Below are 24,475 nucleotides of genomic sequence, written 5' to 3'. Positions count from 1 at the left end.
TCTAAAGCTGCTTAGAGCAGCCAAGTTTCCTAAGGCACTGTCAGTTTGTCCCCGTTAAAGACTATCCCTGGAAACCTGCCACTGGCCCGTGTGGCTGTGACAACGGCAGAGATCCAATAGAACCGGGACAGAGATCAGAAAGAGGGAGCAGATCTACGGCAGTGGCTTCTTTTAAAATGAACTAGAGATGAGCAGCTGTGTTCACTGGCTTCTATCTCCCAGAGGTTTACTGCTGAAAAGTCATGAGGAGTTTTTTTTTTGGGGGGGGGGGGGGGTGTTCATGTGCCTCAGGAGCAAGTGTGCAATGTCGTCCAAGAACACTTAATCTGTATGCTGCGTTTCTGATCGCAAAAAAAAATCCAGGATCCCAGCTCAGGCTGCCAAAAGAGCTTTTCTCCAGCCTCATCAACTGGCACAACTGTATGTTTGCTGGGATTGTTCTCTTAATCAGCTGGTATGAATGAGAAACTACTTTCCTTGATGTTCATTTACTTTCTGTTGTTTCATCTCAATTTTTTTACTCTCTTCCTGCCCATTTATTTCAATCTGTATGTCATTATATATGTTTATTGAGTGAGTAATCTTACCAAATATGGCAGGATTTGTTTTCAGAAGTTCCCATATCATGCCTTCTTAAAACTCTGTCTTGCTCAGACAGACCTCATTGACCTCATAGGCGATGACTTCACTAAATATGAGAGCTTGAGGCAAAGAAACCTCTTTCAAGGTAAAATATAAAAGATTGGATCATTGTATTTACACACCAAATTGCTCCATTATACGCACATGTGGGCGTGATTGATGACAATTAGCCTCAAGCATGAATGCCGACGTACATATACTTTTCATATTAAACAGGTCCTGAGTTCTTTCCACCTACGTCATCAGGAATGATTTGTTTAAATCTTAGGAGCGCTATATTGTCAAGCACAGTATTACATGTATTGTGTTGTAGGGGTTTTTATATTGGTATCTGCTAAATGTAAAAGTACTTTTTTCCCCTTCAGTTTCTCAGAAAATACAGCTTCTGATAGTTTTTCTGCACCCACCCCGCAGCGCACACACACACACACACACACACTTGTTTCTCCTCCCTTTTCTCTCCCTCTTCTATGTCCCTGTTTTGTCTCCTGCCTCTCATTGTCTGTTTGATCAGTTTTAACCTTGAAGCAGAGACCAGCTGGAACATCTCAACAACTCCCATGGCCTGGACCTCGCTGTGTATGTGTGTGTGTGTGTGTGTGTGTGTGTGTGTTGCTCAGTCTTTGCTCAGCTGTCAGATTGGCGCCTCCATTTCATGCTTTGGTGGAAATGCGCCCTTCAACCAAGGTGTTCCCGCCCACAAGAAATAAAAAAAATAGTTTGTTAATTTAAAGGGTGGAGAGCAGAGAGGAGGAACTGCAAGAATAGCCAAACTAAACGGTGTGTGAGCGACATATCCGTTTGATAAGACAGGAAGTTGTTATCACTTCCAGGCTGACAACTGAATTTACTAACCTCTGTTTGAGTGAAATTGGTATTGTTCTCGCCCCCCGCCCCCCCCCCCCCTTTACATGTGCAATGATTTGCAATGTGTCTAACATGCCATAGAAGTACCTAAAAGTAAAAAATATCCCCTGAGATATTTAGATAGTCGTTGGCATCACTTGAAGAGGCTAAATTGCATGTTACAGTAGTGTTTAGTGCCCCAACATATACAGGTTCAACTTCATTCCTGGAGGGCCACAGTGTCTGCAGGTCTTTGTCTACTGGTTTTCTTTCTATTTAGACCTTGGAAATAAGTTATCTGGAGTCTTTAGACTTATTTGAAAAGGGCCAGTGTGGGTGCAGGTTTTTGTTTAAACCCAGCAGTAGGACACCTGATTCAACTAACTAATGACAGTCTTCAATCAAGACCTTGATAAGCAGAATCAGGTGTTTTAGTGCTGGGCTAAAACAAAAACCACATCCACATCAGTGCTTTTCCAATAAGATTGGACACCCCTGCTTAAATTAAGCACTTCAAGGTTGAAACATTCTAAAACCCAGTAGATACCATGGCCCTCTGAGACCTGAGTTTGGGATCCCTACATTAGGACTTGCGTAAGCAGTACAAATATTGTTCACAAAACGTTTCTTAAATTATTCTTTCTTTTGTTCTTAAATATGTTCCTACGAATGACCAATATAGGATTTATGACATGCAGACCTTTGTTTTTCTGCATATCCCAGGTGTATGAGATGATGTTGACTGTTTGTAAATTTTATGTAATCCTGTTCATGTGATTAGCGTAAGGAAACAGCCATGAACAAATACAGATAAGAAAAAAATGATGAATGCCAAAATGTTCTTGGGAACGTTCTTACAAACAATTTAAGATCAAATGTGATCGTACACATTTTGTGAATGAGGCCCATTGTTTCTAGCTTATCCTAAAGATTGTAACTCCTCCTAATCCTACAAGGGGGCACTGTTTTACTGCACAGTTTATTAGGCAGTGACAGAAACACTAGCATATTCTGCTTTTTACGTGTTAAATAACCTGATAGAGTAGTAGTTGTAGTAATAATTATAATAATAATAGTAATTAACTTTATAGTGCATTTCTTAGAAGAAAATGCAATACAATGTGCATTACAGAAAAGCACAACAAAAACATAGGTAAGAGAGGAAAATAAAAATAAAATCAAAGTTAAAAAATAAAAAGGAAAAACAACAGGACAGCACAACATCTTTTAAGAATAGGTAAGACCAAGACCAAAAAGGACTTAAGTTCACATTTAAATGACTGCACTGTTTCAGATTTTTAAACTTTTCCCTCTTGAACTCAGACTCTTTTTAGAGTTTAATGAATACAGGGAGTACTTCTGTGCACCTGTGAACATGACAAAATATTTAACAAAGACCAAAGGACTGGGCTGAACGTCAACTGACTAGAAGGCAATGGGTGCTCACGTTCAACCTAAGCCACCTCAGGAGTGGAACCCAATCTTTCTCCGTCCCTTTGCCCTCTTCATGAGGGTGGGAAATGTAGCTGCAAAGCCAGGCTGCCCTTTCCAGGGCTCTTCACTAACATCTTGTCCGAGGAGCACAGTGTCTCCTAAGTTGAACGATGTAGGAGCGCAGTAATGCATCCCAATTAGTAGATGTGCTACTAAATCGTTTTTCCAGTTAGCACACGTCAGTTTTCAGGAGCACTGTGGAGCCCTGCTTTCATTAGGCCGGTCCCTAAGCTGACACTCGGGAATGTAACATTTGGCACCCGGCTAGTGAAATTTTTCATCATATCAGTGTAATGACTTCCCTTCTGGTGTCTGACATGGGACGACTTGGAACAGGAAGTGCTGATCGTTCTCTCCCCTCTCCGTTGCCTGGGCCAGGGTACATTAGTGCAATTAAACTTGGAATGCGCGCATACAAAAGCCGTCCACCTCTCATCTCCGGCAGGCAGTCACAGCGACGGATCAAAAGGGGCTACACCGCTAACATGGCAGTGACCTGATCGTTGCCTTGTTTTCTAAACCCTGGGGTTCGCCGATGCGTTCCGGTCAGTGGGTGAACTAAGGCGGAGCAGGGTTTGATCTGGAAGCTCCGCACTGCTGTGGTTTTGGCGGCATCACTCATTTTTCTCCTTAATGTGGAAGTGTGGGCTGTTGCTTCCCTAGAAATAAGCCTTTTCTGCTTTTTTAATGATGAAATAGTTTTCCCCCACACTTAAAAATGCTTAAGCTTGTGTCTACATTTGGCTAATCTTACCACTGCTCCTTTAATGACATAAATAAGGGCAACAAATAGGATCCCGCATATTGCATAATGGGACATTGAAATTGACTTTAATTACTTTACACCGATTTCCAATTAATAAGCATTCACATTTTGGGGACTCACAAGTTACTAGGTCTGTAAATGCCCCCCAAATTTGATAATGTCAGGTCCTTCAGATTTGGCTCCACTGGTACAAGGAAGAACTTATATTCTGTACACAGAGCTGCCAAGTGCAGACAGAAGGCACTCTGTGCACAAAGGCGACCGTGCACCCGCACGCGAGGCTGGCGCACAGCGCCCAGTCCCAGCCGCACAATGCAGACACTCAAAGCCGTCTGAGATGCTGTCAGGACAGGTGTGCTTCCAAACATGCACACGCAGAGGCAGCTGTGGAAAGGAACAAAGAAAAATCACATAAAGATCGGAGATACAAGCACAAGGGGGGCATGCGTGGAAGGGGCAGTGGGTGACTTGGCGTGAGGTAATCAGTACTTTGGGAAGTCTGGGAAAGCGGAAAAAAGAAAGGGCAGAAAGGGAAGTACTTATGTACTTAAGCAGTGCTCATGTCAAAGTCTTGGGTCTGAGTTCCTGGAAATCTGGAGTGGGAAGGGGGAGAGAGAAAGGGGACAAACCAAAAGTTATCTGCTTGTTCTGCGTATTTTATTATTTTTTAAAAAAAAGAAGTGAGTTAAATAAGCAGGAGGGGGAAAAGCGAGCAGCTAGCTAAAGTAAACAGGAGTGGGCTAAAGTGACGTAGCAGAAGGGAATGGGAAATGTATGTTCTGGTACCGGAGGGAGAGGGAGGAGAAGGGACAAAGGGAGCCGTAAGTGAAGCGGGACGTCGGTGAGGACCACCCGGAGAGGGAGAGACTGCCCCCAAGGCTAACAACCTGCAAGGTAGGACCTGCTGTCGCTTCGCATATAACACTGGCACACACATTGTCCATTTGTCCCTCTGCAGACAAATGTTTGACTCTTAACATGTTCCACTGGAGGGTCCGCCACTGCCCACATAGGCACCGCATCAGGAGGGTTTGAGAGAGATTCGAGGGGAGGTCTATCATACTGCATGCATGTTGCTCATTACAGTGCAATGCACACAACACTCGGCCAAGCTATGTGTCTGACACATTAAACCACAATGTTTTGTCACCGGTTGTATACAACTTGATAATTATGGGTTGATGAAAATGAGAAGGTAGACTTTCCGTGCTGTGCTTATTGGAAGTTTGACTTTTGTTTACACTATTTCATTTTTTATTTGAAAGGCATGTTTGATAAGACAAATTTTGGCGAATAGATGCTGGTGTGTACCTAATGAAAGCTCAAAAATGACCTTTTTAGAATGCGCTGGCCTTCGAAGTTACAACATTTGACCTGTCTTTCATGAGCGTATTTTGGAATATGTGAATTGTTGAATGGTTTTAATTTTTTTGAGTTTAACTTGAGTTAAACATTAGGCAGAAAATTTGGTTCGTTCATTGCTTGCGATATGGTTTGACAAAAGTTCACACGGAATTGCAGCACAAAGCTTAATCAAATATGCCTGATCTTTATTTAACCTATTTATTTTTGGGACACGGCATAGCAATGCGGCTGACCCTTTAACCATTGTAAAATACAAAATGTCATTTTCAGACAACACAACTTGTAAAATAAGGTTAATAATATAAACTAAATAAAGTAGGCTATTATTGAGTCAGCACAAAAACATCCTCCACGCCGTGACTTTAGGAAACTAAGGATACTTAATGGAAATTTGGCTACTTCGGCGCGCTCACCTGCTTTTTGCCCCGTCTTCGATTTGCCACGGTTCGTTTTGTTGTTTGCGGGTAAGAAGGGTCGTAATGTTCTCTTTAAACCCGAAGTTGTATCACGCGCTGTTCATTACGCACGGATTGTCGTCCAGTTTTTTTCTCCTCCACCTTTCTCTTCCTTAATCCTAATTCACCCCATTCCATTATTTGTGTTATATAATATTCCAGGTGTTCAATGTACCTCGAGGGGTATTGTGCGTGTCCGGTGGTCATATAATACAGCATGGAATTCTGAACCCCCCCCCCCCCCTCACCAAACTTGAGCCGAGAGTTCGGACTTAATAATAGCATTAAATGCAAACTTCTCGAGTTTCGCCAGAAAATTGCAATTAAATACCGCAGTACTTAAATAATTAAATACCGCAGCGAATGGAACGATTGGTATTTTTCCCGAAAGTTTTCCCTTCGAGTTAAGGAGATCGAGGTTGACCCGTTTAGGTCCAAGTAGCCCCATTGGCCGCGCGCAGTTTGCCAAGACGTATGTAAGGCATCGGCTGTTGTAACCAGATTCCAGACTTGTAAACTGAAGTCACCATACGGTGAGGTTTGTAGTAAAAGTAAGAAATAGTCTTTTTCTTTTTTTTTACGTGATCCTGCGATTTATTCTGTTTTCTCTTAAGGGTTCTTCAATTGCATTTAGAGAAAAAGACAGCCAAATATACATTTAAAGCACGCAGACCGATAAAATTATTTGCTGATATTGTATTAGGGGAGCTCATGGGTTTGTTCGGAATTCTGTTTGTTCTGTTGTTTTGTTCTGTAACATGTATTGATATGCTTGCGATGCCAAAAGTGCGCATTTTAATTTCCAATGTCCGCGTGCCCCTTCCGTTAAATTAATCAAATAATATTTTCAATTCCAAACTGCCGATCGCGATGACGGTCTTTGTATAAGCAGGTGTCTGAAATTAAACTTGGTCAAACACCGCGTGCAGTAGCCTACAACCAGATAATCTATTTGGTAATGTCCTGCATATTTCTGGGATTTTCACAATAGTTAGACGATTAGTGGAGGTTTCCCCATATCTAATAAGTAGTTATTCTCTTGGTTGTGTTGGGTAGAATAACGTAAAATTTCCTTCTGCATTAATGGGATGTTTCTTGAACAGATGGTGGCAAATTTAGGCTAAGTGTTTATATTTCTGGTACAGACAAATGCATATATGCACATAGAAACTAAATGCATTTACTGTATATAGTCAATTTAGAAAAAATGAAACGAATATAACAAAATTGGTTTACTTTCTCAAATATTTGAAACATTAATTACATTTCATAAAAATCACATAGTGTAGTTGTATTTTTTATTTTTTTTTATTTTATTTTTTGGTAATGGGTGTTTGCAACATCTGTATATTCGTATTAGTGTATGTTCATTCTCATTATTGTTAGAGTTAAAGCATTGAAAGGGAAATAGGAATAGGAATTAAAACCTGAGGAATTAGTATGTTACTCAAGATTTTCTTTGTTACCAGGTAATACAGGTAATTTTGCTCCTTGGGTTCATCAGATGAAGAGGCGCTGTCAGCCAATCAGAGCAGGCGAGAACATTCCATCTTGACCTGCATCAGCCAATCATAGAGAAGAGGAACATTCCATTTGTACTGCAAATTCCAACAAAGTATGGTTTCCCTTGGTCCTCTCCACACTCCTGCTTGATCCCTTGATGAGCTCTACAGCAGAGGACGACTCGTATTGCTCACATCACATCCCTAACAGTCAACTTCGCTATGGAGATGGACCAGCCAATGGCAATCAGGGAAAATTATCAAGAAGAAATAGAGAGCAGGGAAGAGTCAAAGAAAAATGGTAGCCTTTTGTTGGCTGGTGGAATGGCAGATGGTATGGTGGCGACACAAGAGAGGACAAGCTCTTCTCCCGAGCAGGTTTCCGATGACTATCCCACATCTTCAACCCAAACCCCAGCAGGGGGTGGTGTCAGTGGGGGGGCGAGGGACAGGGGGTGTGGCGGAGCCTACCCCAGGATGCTGATGGTCCAGCAGACGAGTTTGGAGCAGCCCAGAGAGACATGGGATAAGAAGATGGATTTTTTGCTGTCCGTCATCGGATATGCCGTTGACCTCGGAAACGTCTGGCGCTTCCCTTATATCTGCTACCAGAATGGAGGAGGTGAGGCTATGAGAAAAGGCACAAACCAGAGATGGTAATAAAATGAGAGAAATGCAGGAATAGGTCAGAAACGGGAAAATCAGGCTTGAGAAGGACACAGCATAGGGCAGAGGGCATTTTTCATTGTCTTGATGATTTGAAAAATGTAATGGCTTTGTCATAGCAAAGAAATAGTTGCAAGGAATGGAAAATATTACCAGGGTACATAACTAGGTAAGCATGTCCTGGCTTTGCAATCAGTGGCATTCAAGAAAACATCTTGAATGATCTTGAAGCAGCGCAACAGACTAGCCTCAGGGTGATAGCCTGACATGGCCTGGCTTCTCCTGCCTCCAGAAAATCTGTATCCTGTACCCATTTACAAAAATGGGCTCAATGTGTGCAGATGCACTTAATGTACTGTGGTGGCCTAAACAAATAGGCATTCCCCCCACCATTTTTAAGTTATTGGACAAGCTAGTTTGCCTAAGTATTAGGCGTATTTATAAAAGGATTTTGTGATGTTTTATGAGGTCTGCATGCCATATGAAAGGAAGATTACAGTTGAGAGTTAGATGAATGGGGAACATGTTAGTGCAAGTACACAACACCACAGGGTTAACCGCAGTCATGTGGACTTACCCTGTCCCCACTCTAAATCAGCAAATGCCCTGTATGTTTTTTGTGGTTGTGCATGTGCATGCCTACTGCTGTCTTTTTGTCTCTTTATAAGTAGTGTACATGATGACAGCAGTCAGTTGGATTTGTACCCACAAAAGACCCATACGCATAAGCACATATGTATTTGTACGTGTGTGTGTGTGTGTGTGCTCACGCGTACATGTATACATGTTTCTTTGGTGTAACCTGCATCAACAGTGTTTTTGCCTCTATTTGAAAACTCACACATATAATTTTGAGGATTTATATGTTAATGGACAAGGAATCAGACTGTACTAGAAATGGGCTCTTTCAAGTCCCCAGTCTGAAAATCCAACTGTAAACTAAGTGTGTGTGGCTTCAAATACATTAGTGTGGATTATCAGTTCAAAGAGTGCAACTCTGCAACTATTTGGTCAAGGCTTAGAGTGGTTAATATTGATTTATGACTTATTTGACCAGATTGGTTTGGCAACACAATGGACCAAGTGTACGAGTTAGGTTTTTATGCATTTTACAATGTCTCAGCAGCATTACCGAGGTTCCCTGTCTCCCCTCATCTTTCACAAACCTTTCTTTGTGTCTCAACCCCCCCACCCCACCCGCTACCCGACCCACACCACTGCCAATACCCCAACCCTGCTTGTCTCCAGGTGCATTTCTTCTACCCTACCTGTTGATGGCAGTGTTTGGGGGTGTCCCACTGTTCTACATGGAGCTAGCATTGGGACAGTTTCACCGTAGCGGATGCATATCTGTCTGGAGGCACATCTGCCCCATCTTCAAGGGTGAGACAGAAAGGGCTATAGAATGAAGTAGAAATATGTATGGTGGTTTGTGTGTGTGTTAAAATAAATTTTGATTTATGTAAAATGTTTCAGTTATGATAACAAACCAAAACGTCAACTCTATTAAGCAAACGACACGTAGGAAGTATCTGTTTTTTAACCTGGTTGGCATAGGTATCACATTTTCTTCAAAAATATTATTCATTTGTGAACAATTTCTTTCTTTTCACATGGCCTGGAATTATTGTCCACAAATTTCTTTTATTGTTTACGCTGGTTCATTTTGCTAATTAACTGAATTAACTAATAGCACTTAAATTTCAGATTTGGTCACTGTAAAACATTTCACATAGGGACACAAGAATAGTCTACAGATTTCATTCATGAGCTCATCAAGAAATGTAGTCAAAATGGCCGAATGATTAAATAATTTACAGCGGATGTTGTTATGTTATCCAGAAATTGATATGGCACACCTTTGTTTTAGACCTAAAGCTATGTAGCGCTACCAAACCAAATTATCTAGCTATCCTTTCCAAAATCAGTGTCAGGCCCCATAGGCTGTCTGAATTCCAGTACAGCTAGACAGCTGCATGGTGCCCATTTGTCCTGGCTTTGTCATATATTGTGCTGTTTTGTTTATTTTGATTGTTTAGCTGGTTTAGGACAGCTCATAAAAATAATATCCTGTGGGACACGAGGGAAAATAACACAGTTCGGCGACAGACAGCCCTTTAAATATTGAGTCGCAATATGACAATATGGACGTATCAGTGAGGGAGCGCCGTGCGGCTTCAGATGAAATTGCTGATGCTGGGACAGATAAGGAATGCTTCCCGAGCACCTATGGGTTTAGGTCCTAATCTGGAAAAGCAAACAGATAAGCGCTCCGTTTCTGAAACACAATAGAAACATTCACAATGATTAAAAAAAGTGCAATTAAAAAAATTAATATGTAGTACAAGGGGAGAAGGCAGTTATGGGTGGCTACAACAATAAGTTGAGCACAGATCTCTTTGATTCTTGAACAGCTTTTGCTCGTTTATTCACTTTTAAATAAAATACATCATGATATATCAGTATCAGACAACGTATTGCAATATAGGGGCAAATATACAAATTTTCAAATATTGCAATTAAACATTTCTGTGAAATCTATTTATTTTATATTTATCATTATATTTTCAAAGAAGTTCACATATTTGCAATGTATTTCACTATATTCCATTTCTGAAGAGAATTTATCTGGTCATTTTGAAGGTCTTCACCCAACCTTACTGGTTGACAGTACATGTTATATTAACAAATTATTTTTGAACATTTTGAACTTTAACAAACCAAAATTCATAACAACGGGCACTATAGCATATTTAGATCAAATCGATCCATGTTTTTTTTCAGGTATCGGCTTTGCCATCTGTGTCATTGCACTCTACATTTCCTTCTACTACAACACCATCATGGCCTGGGCACTGTACTACCTCCTGTCTTCATTCCGATCCACACTGCCCTGGATTACCTGCTCCAATTCCTGGAACACCCCCTCCTGCACCCCCTACAGCCACACCAATGTCAACCAGTCCTGGTACAACACCTCCACCTCTCCCAGCGAGGAGTTTTTTATGTAAGTGTGCCTCCCACTGTTCATTGGAGCCAGGCTAAGGGTGGTGAGAGGAAGACAGGGAAACGCTATTGATGGTACTGTCCTTTGGCTGTGATGTTAAACTCACATTTTGACTGTGGTCACATTAAAGGTACCATGGCAATCCTGGAGAAATTAGATCTATGTTTAGCCAGCCAATCACCTCCCAGTGTCTGATTTGCTGCTCAATCCCTTGAATTCCCCACCCATATTGGGTATGTTTACATGCACACTCATATTCCAATATAATTCAGAAATAAGAGAATGTCCCAAATAAGATGTAGGTCATATAAACAGCGTAGTCTGATTAAATACGCCAAATAGGGCCTTATTCTGAATATGGCACATTCTAGTTAAGATGTGGCATATTATTCAGGTTATTGGAGCACTATTTGGGCATGTATGCTGCATACTTGTATTATCCATATCAATCGGTGTTTTCGCGACATTTTGTGACACATAGGACCTACGTGCAGGGGTGCATTTCCCAAAAGCGTCTTTGGGCGTGTCAGAGTCAGCGTATTTGCCCAGTGCTTAATATGCAAGTGGAGTGGCCAAAGTTAAAAATGTTCTGTCCTAAATTAATGCACAGAATTATTTTGGTCTTCCCACATTCCATTGTAACCTTTGTCGTCGTTCATGGCACAGTATAGTTAGTCTTTGGAGAAACACCACACGCTGCATATTGTCATTAACAACATTGTTTAAGCTATTGCGGTGCGATAGAGTGGTGCCGATTTGTAGCCTAGTCATCACAGTTTTTGGGAACAGTCGTGACTAGGATGGTAGTTGCCAATGTACTATTCTGGATAAGCAGTGACTTTCGTCATTGCTCAGGAAATGCTGTTAATAGGCAACCTATTTTCTTTTAATGTGAGACCGACAGCTAGCTGTTCACACTTCTCTTGTTGCTTTTACTGCATTTTGTACCTTTTTTGTACTCTGTTGTCATTATTAGTTTGCATGGGAAACATGCAAACTACTGTTCTTAGTAGATTGCATGGGAAACATGGAAATGACTGTTCTTGGTAGGCTTGTTTGGATGACTGAACTCTTGGATCATTTAAATTATGGTGCAGATTGAACATGTGGTGGAACTACATATGACAAACTTTTGACATTCACAAGCCGAGCCCCTATGCCCTGTTGGCTGTAAAGTCACAAGATTTGGTTCAAAGGTCCCTTTTGTCATAAGAAACAAATTTGCTTCAAGGACCCATGAGGTCTACTGTATTGGATTTTCCACCATTTGGAAAACACTTTCCTCTCACAAAAAAGATTAGGCCAATCCAGCCATATGGTATGATAGTGATGCAAATATGAAGAAATATTCTGAAATTCACTCCTGCATTAGACAGGTCCCTTGGTTGATGGCATAGTCCACAATCTTGTTGGAACAAAAGTATATATTTAAAGTTTGTGTCCTCCATCATGGAGTTCCTGTGTTTGCCAACTGTTGCTGATCCTCCTTGGACCCCATTAATTGCAGCTTGCAGCTATATTTAGTTTGCATATGAAACATGCAAACTTCTGGTCTTTCTCGAAATCTTATTTTTCTTCTAATTGTCATTGAAAATGAACCGAGCCTGTTAATTTTCTAAGAAAACATTAGCCTTCCAAATTGTCCTCCCAAATTTACAATTTTGTTGGCCAATCAGGGAAGATGTGGTGCTATTTCAGCCAATACGATTCATAGAAAAAAAACTTTAATGATACCATGGTTGTTCTGTTTGTAAAGCAAGCTATCAAGGTGGTTAATAATAGCCAAATATGGCGGTTGTGTAGACTTGTTGTTGCATCATACAACAGTGACAAATGCGGTGTCTAAGTTTTCATATCTATGGTTGCATCTAAGATATTCGCCCGATAAAACTGCTTTTTATCTACATAGTGAATGCTGGCTAAAGATTTTGTGAATCAACTGTTATATAACCTATTGCTATGATTACATTTAGCAATAGCCAGACTGCCTTCTGCCAGGCCAAGGCAATTTCTTTCACTCTGATAATAGAACTAATGATCATAGGCTCATTTTAAAATAACATTAAGGACTTGCTATCACTGCCTGTGTGTACCAATTTAAAGTTAATGTCTGGCAATGTTATGTCATCTACCTTATGAGTTCAGCTATTCTAATACTTGTTATCTTCAGAAAATGACCATATTATAGTTACAAGTGTGGTGAAACACAAATATCTAGACTTGTATCAGCCTTTAAACAAATAAATAAGCCTCCCAATCTCTCTAACCAGACAGATAATACACTATAGAATAGAATTACCAACAGAATGAGTCACACTTACTGTGTTAATCTTTACTATACATAGGCTTATAAAAGTACTAGCATGCCAACTCTCAATTATCATTCTTCTTTATTATTAATATTATTTTAACTAGTGCTGAATTCTAACAACATTCAATTTGGAGTCCATGTATGAAAAATGTTTTTTTCTAATTATATTATTATTGTTATTGTTCGACGTTACTTGATTCATCCTTCTTACCCGTGCTATAGCCAGCCAACTAAATTAACCCTATAAATGTATGAAAAAATACCCTTTAATAAAAGCTAAGAATAGAGTGTAAGGGACGTAATGTTACATGGTCATTTTACATTTAATCAGACTATGCACAGCTTCATGCTAATGGTAATATTAAAAGAACATTAATTTCTCAGTAGCCATCTAAACAGCTTATTTGGAATGTTGGTTTATTCAGAATAATGGCAATAGCTGGCATATTGTGTGCATCTAAAGTGAACATGGTCATTGTCACCCCAGGTGATCCAACAGAGAATTTAACTAATTTAAAATTCTTTTTAAATAAAGGCAAGATAAAAAAAAATAGCATGCAAACTGTGTCTTTTGATCGACTCCCCAGCTTGGGGCCTTAGCTTGTTTTCACCCTTTCAAATTGAATTTTTTTTCTTACTCTATTGGCAAGAAATACATTTATTTCCGAAGTGTACAGCAGTGCATTTGACCATCTCCCAACTCCTCTCTCTTTTTGGAAACCCACCGCATGACCATCCCCATCCCACCCCACCCCGACTCCAGACGGTATGTGTTACAGGTGCATCGATCCCCTGGGCTGCACCATCTGGGGGCAGTGAGCTGGCAGCTGGCTCTCTGCCTGCTTGTCATCTTCATTGTGGTCTACTTCAGCATCTGGAAAGGGGTGAAGACTTCAGGCAAGGTGAATGGGAGTGAGTGGGGAGGAGAGGGGGTGGCGGACCCAAAGCCAGAAAGGGAGAAGAGAGATAAGGAAGGCTGTAAAGAGGAGAAGTAATGTTTCTAGTGAAACTACGACTGCAGTGATGCCAAAAACTGTGAGAAGTGCAAAAGAAGTCACAGGTCTCTTTTTTTAATCATAACCAAGTTTATTCTAATTGAAAAGTAGATGTTTCCTTTAAGAATAATTCCTCTTAATTGTATTCATTTAGTGGTTGCTTTGTGTATTCTTCAGGCTGATCACTTGTTTTGTGTAACTACCTGTTTGAGTGTGCCCCTAATTGATTTCATGTTTCATATTATCTCGGCTGTTTGTGCAATAAGTCACCCTGCAATAAAATCATACCCATCATAAATCTTTAAATGAATGATAGTAGTATTAATAATAATAAATAAATGCATCTGTCTTCTGTTTCAGGTGGTATGGGTAACAGCCACCTTCCCCTACCTGGTTCTGCTGGTGCTTCTGGTTCGAGGTGTCACTCTCCCTGGAGCCTGGAAGGGTGTGGCTTTCTATCTTAAACCTGATTGGCAGAAGCTTCTCACCACCACGGTGAGGGGGTTATAGTAAACAGGCTAGACTTCGCTGCACTACACAAAGTTTGGAGAAAAAGAAACTCAATTCCATATAATGTATATTCATGTTAAAAAAAATGTGTATGGGTGTCACATTTAATGTAACATGCGTTTATATATTTTCTTCCTTCAATCTGTCCAATTTTGAATGGTGTGCATTTTGCTTGTAGTTCATCACTTAGTTTTTAGGGGGGGGGGGTTAGCCCCAAAAAAGCATATGTAAAAGCATTGTAGGCTACTTTATCAGTTTCTGTAGTTGTTACTGGTTATGTTTTGCCTGTTTGTTTTTGTTTGCTTTTCAGTTAACCAATAAAATAGCACATCCCTAACAGAGGATGTATTCAGCGATCTTGAAAAATGTAGATACAAATAGCCAATAAATTGGGTGCTTACTGATTGATGAGCAAGGAAATGTGTTGTTGAATTTACAGCATTGTTTTTTCACAGACAGCTGCTTAATCCAAAAGTCTCTCTGCTTCCCTAAGATTTGGATAGACGCGGCCGCACAGATCTTTTTTTCTCTCGGGCCAGGGTTTGGAGTGCTGCTGGCCTTGTCCAGCTACAATCCCTTCCACAACAACTGCTACAGGTGGGCACAATTCCAAGGACCAAGGACATCAACCCACACTGACCTTTTGCAATTACATCAGTTAGTGGGGACATCAAATTTAATTATTTACCTAATGCTCTGCCGTCTCATTTTAATTGCATAATTGCATTCATGCAAATCAGTGAAGGAGCAAAACATTCCACCCTTACAAAGAGGCCTTCCATTCCAGCCACGTGGCAATGGTGGTGTGATTTTGAGACAAGGTTAGGTCCTGTGTAACACATAGGAATGCAAACCGAGAAAATACGAAAAATCTTAGCAATATTCAGAAAAGAGGAACTGCAGGTCTAATGCACGTTGCTTAAATGTTTTTCTGTCTGGCTCCTCAGGGACGCCTTAGTGACCAGCTCCGTCAACTGTCTGACCAGTTTCCTGTCTGGATTCGTCATCTTTTCTGTGCTGGGCTACATGGCTGAGATGAGGCAGCAGGGTGTTGAGGCCGTGGCGAAAAATGCAGGTGAGTGGCACTCCTCCAGTTCACATATAAAAAATCTAAATTTAACACGGAGAAATTTCCCTCTGTGTGGAATTTTTTGGTGAACGCATGGTGAAAAGTTGTGGTGTGCGTGAGTGCGAACACACAGGTTTGCAGTGTGAAGTTACTGAACAGTATAAGTCTGCTTGTGCGCATAAAGAGGCAAAGGTGAAAGACAATGCTAATGTAGCTACAGGATCATCCTGGGCAGGAGAGTTACGGGTAAGTCACAGGCTACCTTCAAAAAATCTAAAGGTATGTTCATATTAGCATGCATGTAAGCAGCTGGTCATTACCATTTTCAGTGGGTGGCATACCAAACTCTTGGACAGCTCCATAACTGAAGCAGGCAAGCAAGCAAGCAAGGCAGAACAATGGGACTTTTTTACAATTTTGATTGTGCGGTGGAAGGTTATTTTTATTGCTCTGAGGCCAGGCCTACCCAGAAGGCCACCAATTGTAAAAAGAAAAATGCACTACACTTTTAAAGTGTCACTTTCTTACACATTCAAAGAGAATTTTGTCTAAAGCAATGTAATCAGTTTTCCCAGAAGTAATGTCCTGTATTAAAGCAAAACTAAAAACTTATATATTAAATATAAACATACATATTAAAATGTAAATGTTAAATATGAATGTAAGTTTTAAATGTAAATATTGGATTGAAAACTAAATATATAGAAAATATGCTAATTTGGGATGCACCCTGTGTGTATCAGGTTTGTCTGTGTCCTGTACAGCTTGGATGCTTAGTTCAGCATGTGGACTTTTCTACCTAACTACCATGGAAAATAATAACAGGGACACAGACATACATGTGACATTCATTGAGGAAAAAAAGGGTACAAAAAAGTTTGTATAAACTTGTCCTGTAATAACTGATTTTTGAATATTTGAATATTATCGTGCATTAGTGACCCTAAATGTGTAAAAATTGAGCTGGATTACAGAACGTGCAAAATTTTACAAACAGCTCCCCTTCAGATGGAGGTTAGAATGAAGTTGACATTTATTAAATAATTACCAAAAACCTAGGTTTTGAGGGAGCAAAATTGCAAGTATTACAATTATTACAGATTATTACAGTATTACAATTATTTTACATGAGTAAAAAATGTAATTCCTTTTGCATTTGGCATGGGAAAATCCTCCAATCTATGATATTCTGCCATCCTTAGCTGAAGACACAGCAAAGTGGAAAACAAAATAATGTGAACATACAAATTAGCTCCTTTGGTACTGCGGCTTGTGGACCCGTCTCTGGAAAAGTCTTGACTTGGTTCCTATAATGTTGAGATTTAAGATGTCTCGGAGTGATGATGAGTTCTTGGCCAAGAAGAAAACAGCTTTTTAGGAGAGGGTGGGGGGTTGGAAGCAGCACAAGCAGGCTCCGTTCCAAGGAAGCAAGGTGAGATAACGGTGGAGTTCCAGTCGCTGAAGAGTGTGGTAGAGATGAGAAATATGTCTCCATTGGAGAAGCAGTTTGTAAATGAGGGATATGGGGAGGGTATTTCATCAGATTTTTCCATTGTTTCGCAGATAACGCCAAGTCAGCTTGGTGATGGGTTGTGGTATCCTGTGGAGGATGTTTTTAATTTTCTTGTGAGAACAAAGGGTCAAAGGAATGTTGACTTGAAAAAAAAAATCCCTGATGGAAATACATTTTTTCGATAAGCAAGAGCTACATCCAGTGCAGCAGAGGTAGTGACCTTTCAGAAAAGAATAAGCCTCATAATGTTGGCTACAGCAGAGCATAAGAAAGCCATTCCCAACAAGAAAGCGTAAATAGGTTGTTAATGTTTTTGGCTTTTTTTAAAAAAAAATTTTTAATGGGAATTTTCAGCATAGGTTCTTGAAATATCAATGGTGCCAGAGACGTGGATTGAATGTCAATTCTTATTGGGTTTGTGAAAACAGAAAAATGTGTTTAATTTCTTCAATGAACATATAGTGATATCAATAATTAAGTTGCCTGGCGGGATGGATGTAGGGGTATGTTTTAAGCTATGATACCAATTTTCTGAGCCTTGGCCATTCATACCAGGAGTTGTTTTAGAAATGGAATAATTATAGTTAGGGTGGATGGGAAATGGGTAATTTGTAATCACAAAATCACTTTGTCAGCAATATACTGCTTAGTCTACTGTAGAGACAAAGAGTGTGTTGATGGAGATCAGAGATAACATAAGAGGGGTGGAGGGTGAAATTATTGGGCAGAATCAGATCTGGTTCTTTCCTTCAGAGGAAATCAAAAAGTGTACACATGCAGGCGAGGTCTTGGATTCATGAAATGGGTGTGTTCAGTTCTATTTTTCATTTAAAATAAGAAAAAAAGGGCACGACAGACAAAACAAATGCATTGCTTCCTCTGAACAAATGGTCAGTTAACTTCTAATCTGGGAGAAAAGTGTGAGGCTGCAGTGGAGATTTATTTATAGCTGTACAGGGCAGAGAGTAACAGTGTGGAGCACATAGAAGTCTCATGATGGACTCCATGTGTTACCCCAGCATCGCAGTGTGAGCTGGACGACACTTCGCAAATGAACAAATTCATGGCTGATGTTCAGCAAATAGGCACTGGTGGAGTTCCAGATGTGAAGGGCCTGCAATCTGATTTTATAAGACATTCTGGAACAATTTTGGAGCATATTCTTACAAGATATTCCAGGAATGTTTGATGACTGGAGAATTACCTATCAGCTGTTATCGAGCAGTGTTGACTTTATCAAAGGGAGACTTAGCTCACATAAATAACTGGAGGTCAATGACACTTCTGTGTATGGATTGCATCATCTGTTAAAATAACCTTGCAAACTAGTTGAACAGGCATGTAAATACATTGATTAAAAGAATTCCAGCCATACTGCATACAAATATGCTCTATCGGTGACAATTTGTTTATGATTCAGGACAATACTGACCTCTCAGAGTTATGCAGGGTTGACTTTGGGATGATTTTGCCTGATCAAGATTTTTGACTGGGGGATTCATGATAATCCCTTTGTTTTATTACTCTGTCTCTGTCTGACTCTCCCTCCCTCTCTCTTCCCATTTCTTTCTCTCCCTCTAACCCCCTCTCACTCTCTTTCTCCTCTTCCTCCCTCTTCCCTCTCCCTCTTTTCCTACTTCTCTTTCTCTCTCCCCCTTCCTCTGTTTGTAGGCCCCAGCCTGCTGTTTATCACCTATGCAGAGGCCATCGGCAACATGCCCGCCTCCACCTTCTTTGCTATAATCTTCTTCCTAATGATCATCATGCTGGGGCTGGATAGCACGGTCAGTTTCCCTGCTAGCGGCTAACATCTCTCTACACACACAACCGCAGGGCCCAGATCTGCTCGCATGCATCCTTTCAGTTTATATGAGTCTGATGAAGTCAGTAATCCCTGGTCCTGGATCAGCTACCTCCAGCTCAGATCTCAGTTTCACTCGAATGGCTGGAATTGCACCTGGAAGCTGATTAAAACTATCAAGATGCAAATATTGATATTGGCATTGCCTTCCTGATTTCAATGTGTTTTCAAATGATAGGCTGAAAAAACTGCTGAGCAAGTTGAACTACCCTTCCCCCTCCCTTTCTTGCATGCCTAGCCCCGGCATAATATTTGTTGTAGCTGAGTGCACATTGTCATCAACTCACTGTATCAACGGTTGTGTGTGGGCGTGCTGAGTTGTATCAGCTTAGACTGCAGCGGGGAGAGCTGTCAACAGGAGCCAGTACACACGTACGAGTACATTGATGGCCTTTTGTGCTCCAGGTTTTATCACCTGTGACTTCATTAGCTCATGTTTGCCAACCGCATGCTAGTTCTCAGGAATATCTGGGTGACAGCTTGCTGAAGAAAAGTAACTGTGGCAATGATTGTGCTAACATTTTCTAATCTTGGAAAGATTAATCTCAAAACCTTCTCTGATGTGGTTTTTTCCTCTATGCCTCTTTTCTCTCTGCATCCCTTTTCTGTCCTCACTCTGTCCTGTCTGTTGTTTGGCCCCTCACCACTCTCGTCTTCCCTCTGCACCACCATCTCTCTTCTCTCTATTCACATTGATATTTACCTCTCCTTTTCTCCCTCTCCTCTCTGTCGTGCTCTCTCTCCTTCCTGCACCACTCTCGTCCTTGTCTCTTGCCCTCTCCCAGTTTGCCGGTCTGGAGGGGGTCATCACTGCCATTCTGGACGAGTTTCCCCATGTTCTGGTCAAGCGGAGGGAGTGGTTTGTTCTGGGCCTGGTGTGCGTCTGTTATCTTGGGGCCCTCTCCACCCTGACATACGTGAGTGTCCCTGGTCTGTGATTGGTGCTGGACTAAATCACATTCACATGTGTAAATCAGATTCACCTGGTGCAAGGGTGGGCAAAATTGCACTTAGTGTATCTTGTTACATAAATACAACAGCCAAATAAAAGCCATAACCAGTAAATCATAATCAGCAATCATAATTGTTGAGGCAAAAATTGATTTGGATATTATATATGCATATGGAATACATTTACAAAATGCATATCGTAAATAAATGTATTTGAAATACTGCCCGTCCATGACACGCCATACCCTCAGGGGTTCCCTGAAAATGTTTTTTCCTCCCCTCCCCCCTTCCCCTGGTCACCAGGGAGGAGCGTATGTGGTGAAGCTGTTTGAGGAGTACGCCACTGGCCCAGCCGTTATTGCTGTGGTCCTCTTGGAGGTCATAGCGGTCTCCTGGTTTTATGGTAAAGTTTGACTCCAAGAAATCATAAGGGAATCTCTGCTCGCAGAAATTAAGTTACATACGTACATACATACCTACATAAATACAGACATACATACATACGCAGCAAATCATCTCTCTCTCTCTCCCTTCCTCCCTCCCTCCCTCCCTCTCTCTCCCTTCCTCCCTCCTTTTCTCTCTCTCTCCCTCCCTCCCTCTCTCTCTCTCTCTCTCTCTATCCCTCCCGCCCTCCCTCTTTCTTCCTCTCTCCCTCCCTCCCTGTCTTTGTAGGTATGCCTCGGTTTTGCAGTGACCTGCATATGATGCTTGGATTCTCCCCAGGCTGGTTCTGGAGGGTGTGTTGGGTGGCCATTTGTCCCACTTTCCTAATGGTAAGGGACACAGATTGGGCATGGCGGTGGAGATATGGAACGAGCTTCTGCTGTGCTAAACAGCTTTTTGCTTATTCCAGTTATGCCAGCTCCCACCAGTTTAGGCCGTGTGACAGTTTTGAATAGCACTAGTGAGCTAACTTTTTAGTTGGAAATTTTGCATTCTCACCTCTGGGGTCTGTGCAGCATAGACATTTTATTTTTACATATATCAGACACTTCCCTATATACTTTATCTTGTCTTGCGTCACGTTCTGATGTCAGTACATTTTTACCCACAATTTTGGATTCCCGATTGCATAGAATTGCAATTCAACATGGCGAAAGCTAGCAGATGCACCATCCAAAGATCTCGCAGCCAGCTACTCCCTCCCCCTGCCATCGGGCCAGTGCAGTTCATATGGAATGCTGCTGCTCGGCTGATCTACGATCTCTCCCTAAATACTCCCCCGTCTCCCCTTCCGCACTTCCCTCTGCTGGCTGCGTGCAACAGCCCGGATCGCATTTAAAACTCTAACGCTGGCCTAGTGGGACTGTAAAGGGCATGGCCCCTTCCTGTCTTAAATCATCAGGCTATATCTCAAACTCCAATCCTGGAGGGCCACTGTGCTGGAGATTTTTTGCTGTGGTTAGCACTTAAGTTTTTTAATTAAGTCATTCATTGTTTAGATTAGGGTTGTTTAATCTGAATTCTTCCTGAAATGTTTTTTTTTTCTGTATCATGTTAAGTTCATCTTTTGATTTCTGTGAACCCTGTGACTTCAAATGACTTATATGAAAGGTGCTGTATAAATAATTTATTTGCATTATTGGGCATTCACACACCCAATATAGAACGTTAGCAAGATATAAATTGGTTACCGTTTTGAAAGGAAGCCACAAGAACCAGCAAACACTGCAGCCCTCCAGGACAGGTCTTTAGGGTCTCTGCTATACCCTGGCCAGCCCTCTCTGTTCCACTCCCGCTGCCAGTACAGCGCTGCTCCACTACAGATTGGAATATAATTAACATTACTGCATTTTTTTAAATGACCGAAGCAGCTGGATGCACTCATGGAAGTCTCACAAAATTACAGTTCTTCATGTACTGTCATATGTGTTATACATGAAACCTTTGAAAGTGTATTACTGATTACATTTGTGCCCATCTTTTCTTTGTGAAGAAATATGATCTGATGACAAAATGTGGTCAAAGTCATCATAATGTGTGCTCTTTTGACAAGGTATTTCACCATAGACAGATTTTTACAGATCCACTAATATGAATGTGATCAGTGTATCTGATAGTGTCTGGGTCCCTAAAGAGATTATTATCACCATTTCCTCCCAGTTCATAATTGGCAGTTTCCTGGCATTTCCTCCGGAAGTGAAACTGTTCAACTACCTCTATCCACCGTGGACCACCGCGATTGGCTACTGCATTGGAGTCTCCTCCCTTATCTGTGTGCCAGCATACATGGTCTACTACCTTCTGTCCACCCCAGGGACACTCAAACAGGTGAGATGCACAGCTGGGTAGGGCAAGGCAGGGGGGCAATGGGGTGATGGAGGGACACAGGATATAGAATGTAGCCCACAGCATATTATAGCAATGTAAACAAAAGCTGCAAAATATACATTTATACAGGTCAGTGAGAGTGTCAGAATGCTATTGATACTTCTGATTCTGTCTGAGTGTAGCACTTCATTAGTAGTAGATGGAAAATGAATTGAACTGGGAGACAGAAAGAAAGAGACAGGGAGAGGGATGATGTATGTAGCAGGTAGCATGTAGCCCAAAGTATAGCATGTTGCCCCGAGTACAATATTGCAGTTTCCAAAAAATGTCTGCTAAATTTTTCTTTCTACAGGACAGTGAGGGACTGTCACGGTGTCACTGGCAGGTTCTTTGATCATGGATGCACATTAACATTTTGTGCTCTTGTCATTTTGCCCCCTTCTTCCTGTTCTTGATTCATTTTTCCCTCTCCTTTTGCTCAGCGGCTTTTGAAAAGCATCACTCCAGAGCCTGGAAGTGAGAGGGCACACCGAAGCACAATCATCGCCAATGCCGTCTGATCCTGATGATAACAATGTCGCCCCCCTCTGGACACAAAGATGAACGGCAAGAAAGAGATTACCTGCTGCCCCCTGTACGACTCAAGATTGGTGCAAATGCTGTGACAGTGTAACCAGGATTGGCCAGGGGTTTCCCCAAATTTAAGGATTGGGAAAATTTTATGTAAGTCAATGATAGAAGGGGGATTATAAGAGATGATGGGAGAATTTTTATTTTTGGGGAGATGAAATCCCTGGCATCTGGCCAAACACATCATTGTAGCACACCATTCTCAGAGTAAGATCATGTGATGGTTGGTTAAGTACCTCTGACAAAAGAAATTATGCTGCTTTGTTCCCCCACTAATACTAATGTCGTCACCCATCGTATTTACTGTCAAGCTCTTACAATTATTCTGAAAAGGGCATATAACATCATCGTTACTTTACTCAACGAAAGTTACTTTTTCTTTTTATTTTCCCATCTTTAAAAGACCAAAAATATAAATTATGTTATCAATACACAATGTACTTATGCACAGGCAAACATTTTACAGGGAACAGAGATTTAATATATGAAAGAGGAATATTTAGTCAGATACAGATCTCTATAAAAAAAGACCCTCAATGCCAAAAACCTGAGGCTGAGGAGGGTAGCATTTAATTAATAACTGAGTTATTTCCATTTAATGTACATTATTATTATTATTATTATTATAGCACTGAAGAAAACAAAGGATTTTGATGATGATGGTGATAATGACAGTGACAATGATTGCTAGTTCTGTTATTTTTATTCCTTGTTATTCAGCACTGTTTTTTTATGATATGACCAATACAGCAGAAGTACTAGTATACCAGCACATATAAGCATACAAATGTATTTGTGTATGTCTTTTCGGTAAGGGCATATATGTGAATTTGGTGTGTGACCGTTTCAGAGAGCAAACACATGATTGAGCAAGAGGGTGGGTGTGACTGCGAGAGAACTGTTTTGTGTGTGTGTGTGTGTGTGTGTGTGTGTGTGAGAGAGAGAGTGAGAGTGAGAAAGAGAGAGAGAGAGGTCAATTTATGTGTATATCTGTGTTATAAGGTATGTAGAGATATCTCTCCATACCAGCTGTTTATCTGTGTATTTCTCATAACAATAGTATCCTGTGAAAAAAAGTAAATACTTCAGCGTTTCGAGTTTACAGTACCTATGATTTGTATAAGCCTGAAAAAAATCTGTGGAGGAAATATATATATATATATACATATATATATATATATATATATATATACATCATCTGTATTATAAGAGAAAAGAAATAAAATGAGTGTGTACAACACTGTTGTGCGCTGTGGCTATCATTACAGACAGCTTACTGCTTTTTAATGAAATCTATGGCTAAGATGTATAATTTCCCACCAGCTGGAAACAGTTGGACCGCTGGTCTAATCAGGGAGTGATTTGGTCAATCTTGTGTTGTCGTATGGGCTCTACTGAGACCCGACAGCTCCAGCCAGCATCCAGAACATCCGTTGGCAGCAGCGAAGTGTTCACGTGCAATTCTGCATGCACGCTTCATTTAACAGTGTTTTCCGCATCTTTGACCCTGGCCTGCTGTGTGTTTCTGAATGTGCTCTGCTCTGTCTCCTGTTAGCCCAAGCCAAGTCTATGCAGAGAGAAAAGGCCGTATCTTGGGAGAATGGCAGGTCCTTATCTTCTT

At 41.0% G+C, this 24,475-nt stretch overlaps 1 protein-coding gene across 2 annotated transcripts; it reads left to right on the top strand.

The window, feature by feature from the left end:
* Nucleotides 1-4,126: 4,126 nt before the first annotated feature.
* slc6a4a (solute carrier family 6 member 4a) lies at nt 4,127-23,977 on the top strand. Of its 2 annotated transcripts, none has more exons than XM_035434823.1 (14): nt 4,127-4,642; nt 7,073-7,692; nt 8,985-9,119; nt 10,521-10,743; nt 13,818-13,956; nt 14,410-14,544; nt 15,053-15,156; nt 15,507-15,634; nt 18,813-18,925; nt 19,788-19,919; nt 20,257-20,356; nt 20,626-20,726; nt 22,057-22,224; nt 22,707-23,977. In XM_035434823.1, the coding sequence occupies exons 2-14, from the start codon at nt 7,293-7,295 to the stop codon at nt 22,782-22,784; spliced, it is 1,956 nt and encodes a 651-aa protein (XP_035290714.1). In that variant the 5' UTR covers nt 4,127-4,642; nt 7,073-7,292; the 3' UTR covers nt 22,785-23,977. The 2 variants fall into 2 exon arrangements, with proteins under 2 accessions (XP_035290714.1, XP_035290712.1); XM_035434821.1 differs by having other exon boundaries at nt 7,038-7,692.
* Nucleotides 23,978-24,475: the final 498 nt, after the last annotated feature.

Source organism: Anguilla anguilla, chromosome 9 (assembly GCF_013347855.1).
Source record: "Anguilla anguilla isolate fAngAng1 chromosome 9, fAngAng1.pri, whole genome shotgun sequence".
In the NCBI taxonomy this organism is placed as follows: Eukaryota; Metazoa; Chordata; class Actinopteri; order Anguilliformes; family Anguillidae; genus Anguilla; species Anguilla anguilla.
The sequence above is the reverse complement of the archived record's forward strand: the minus strand, read 5'-3'. Positions and strand labels throughout refer to the sequence as shown.

What these genes read in the sequence shown, in the direction of transcription:
- slc6a4a (XM_035434823.1), top strand. Translation starts at nt 7,293, where the DNA reads ATGGAGATGGACCAGCCAATGGCAATCAGGGAAAATTATCAAGAAGAA. An exon ending in CATCTGCCCCATCTTCAAGG is followed by an intron (nt 9,120 to 10,520) that starts GTGAGACAGAAA and finishes GTTTTTTTTCAG; the next exon opens with GTATCGGCTTTGCCATCTGT. An exon ending in AGCGGTCTCCTGGTTTTATG is followed by an intron (nt 20,357 to 20,625) that starts GTAAAGTTTGAC and finishes CTGTCTTTGTAG; the next exon opens with GTATGCCTCGGTTTTGCAGT.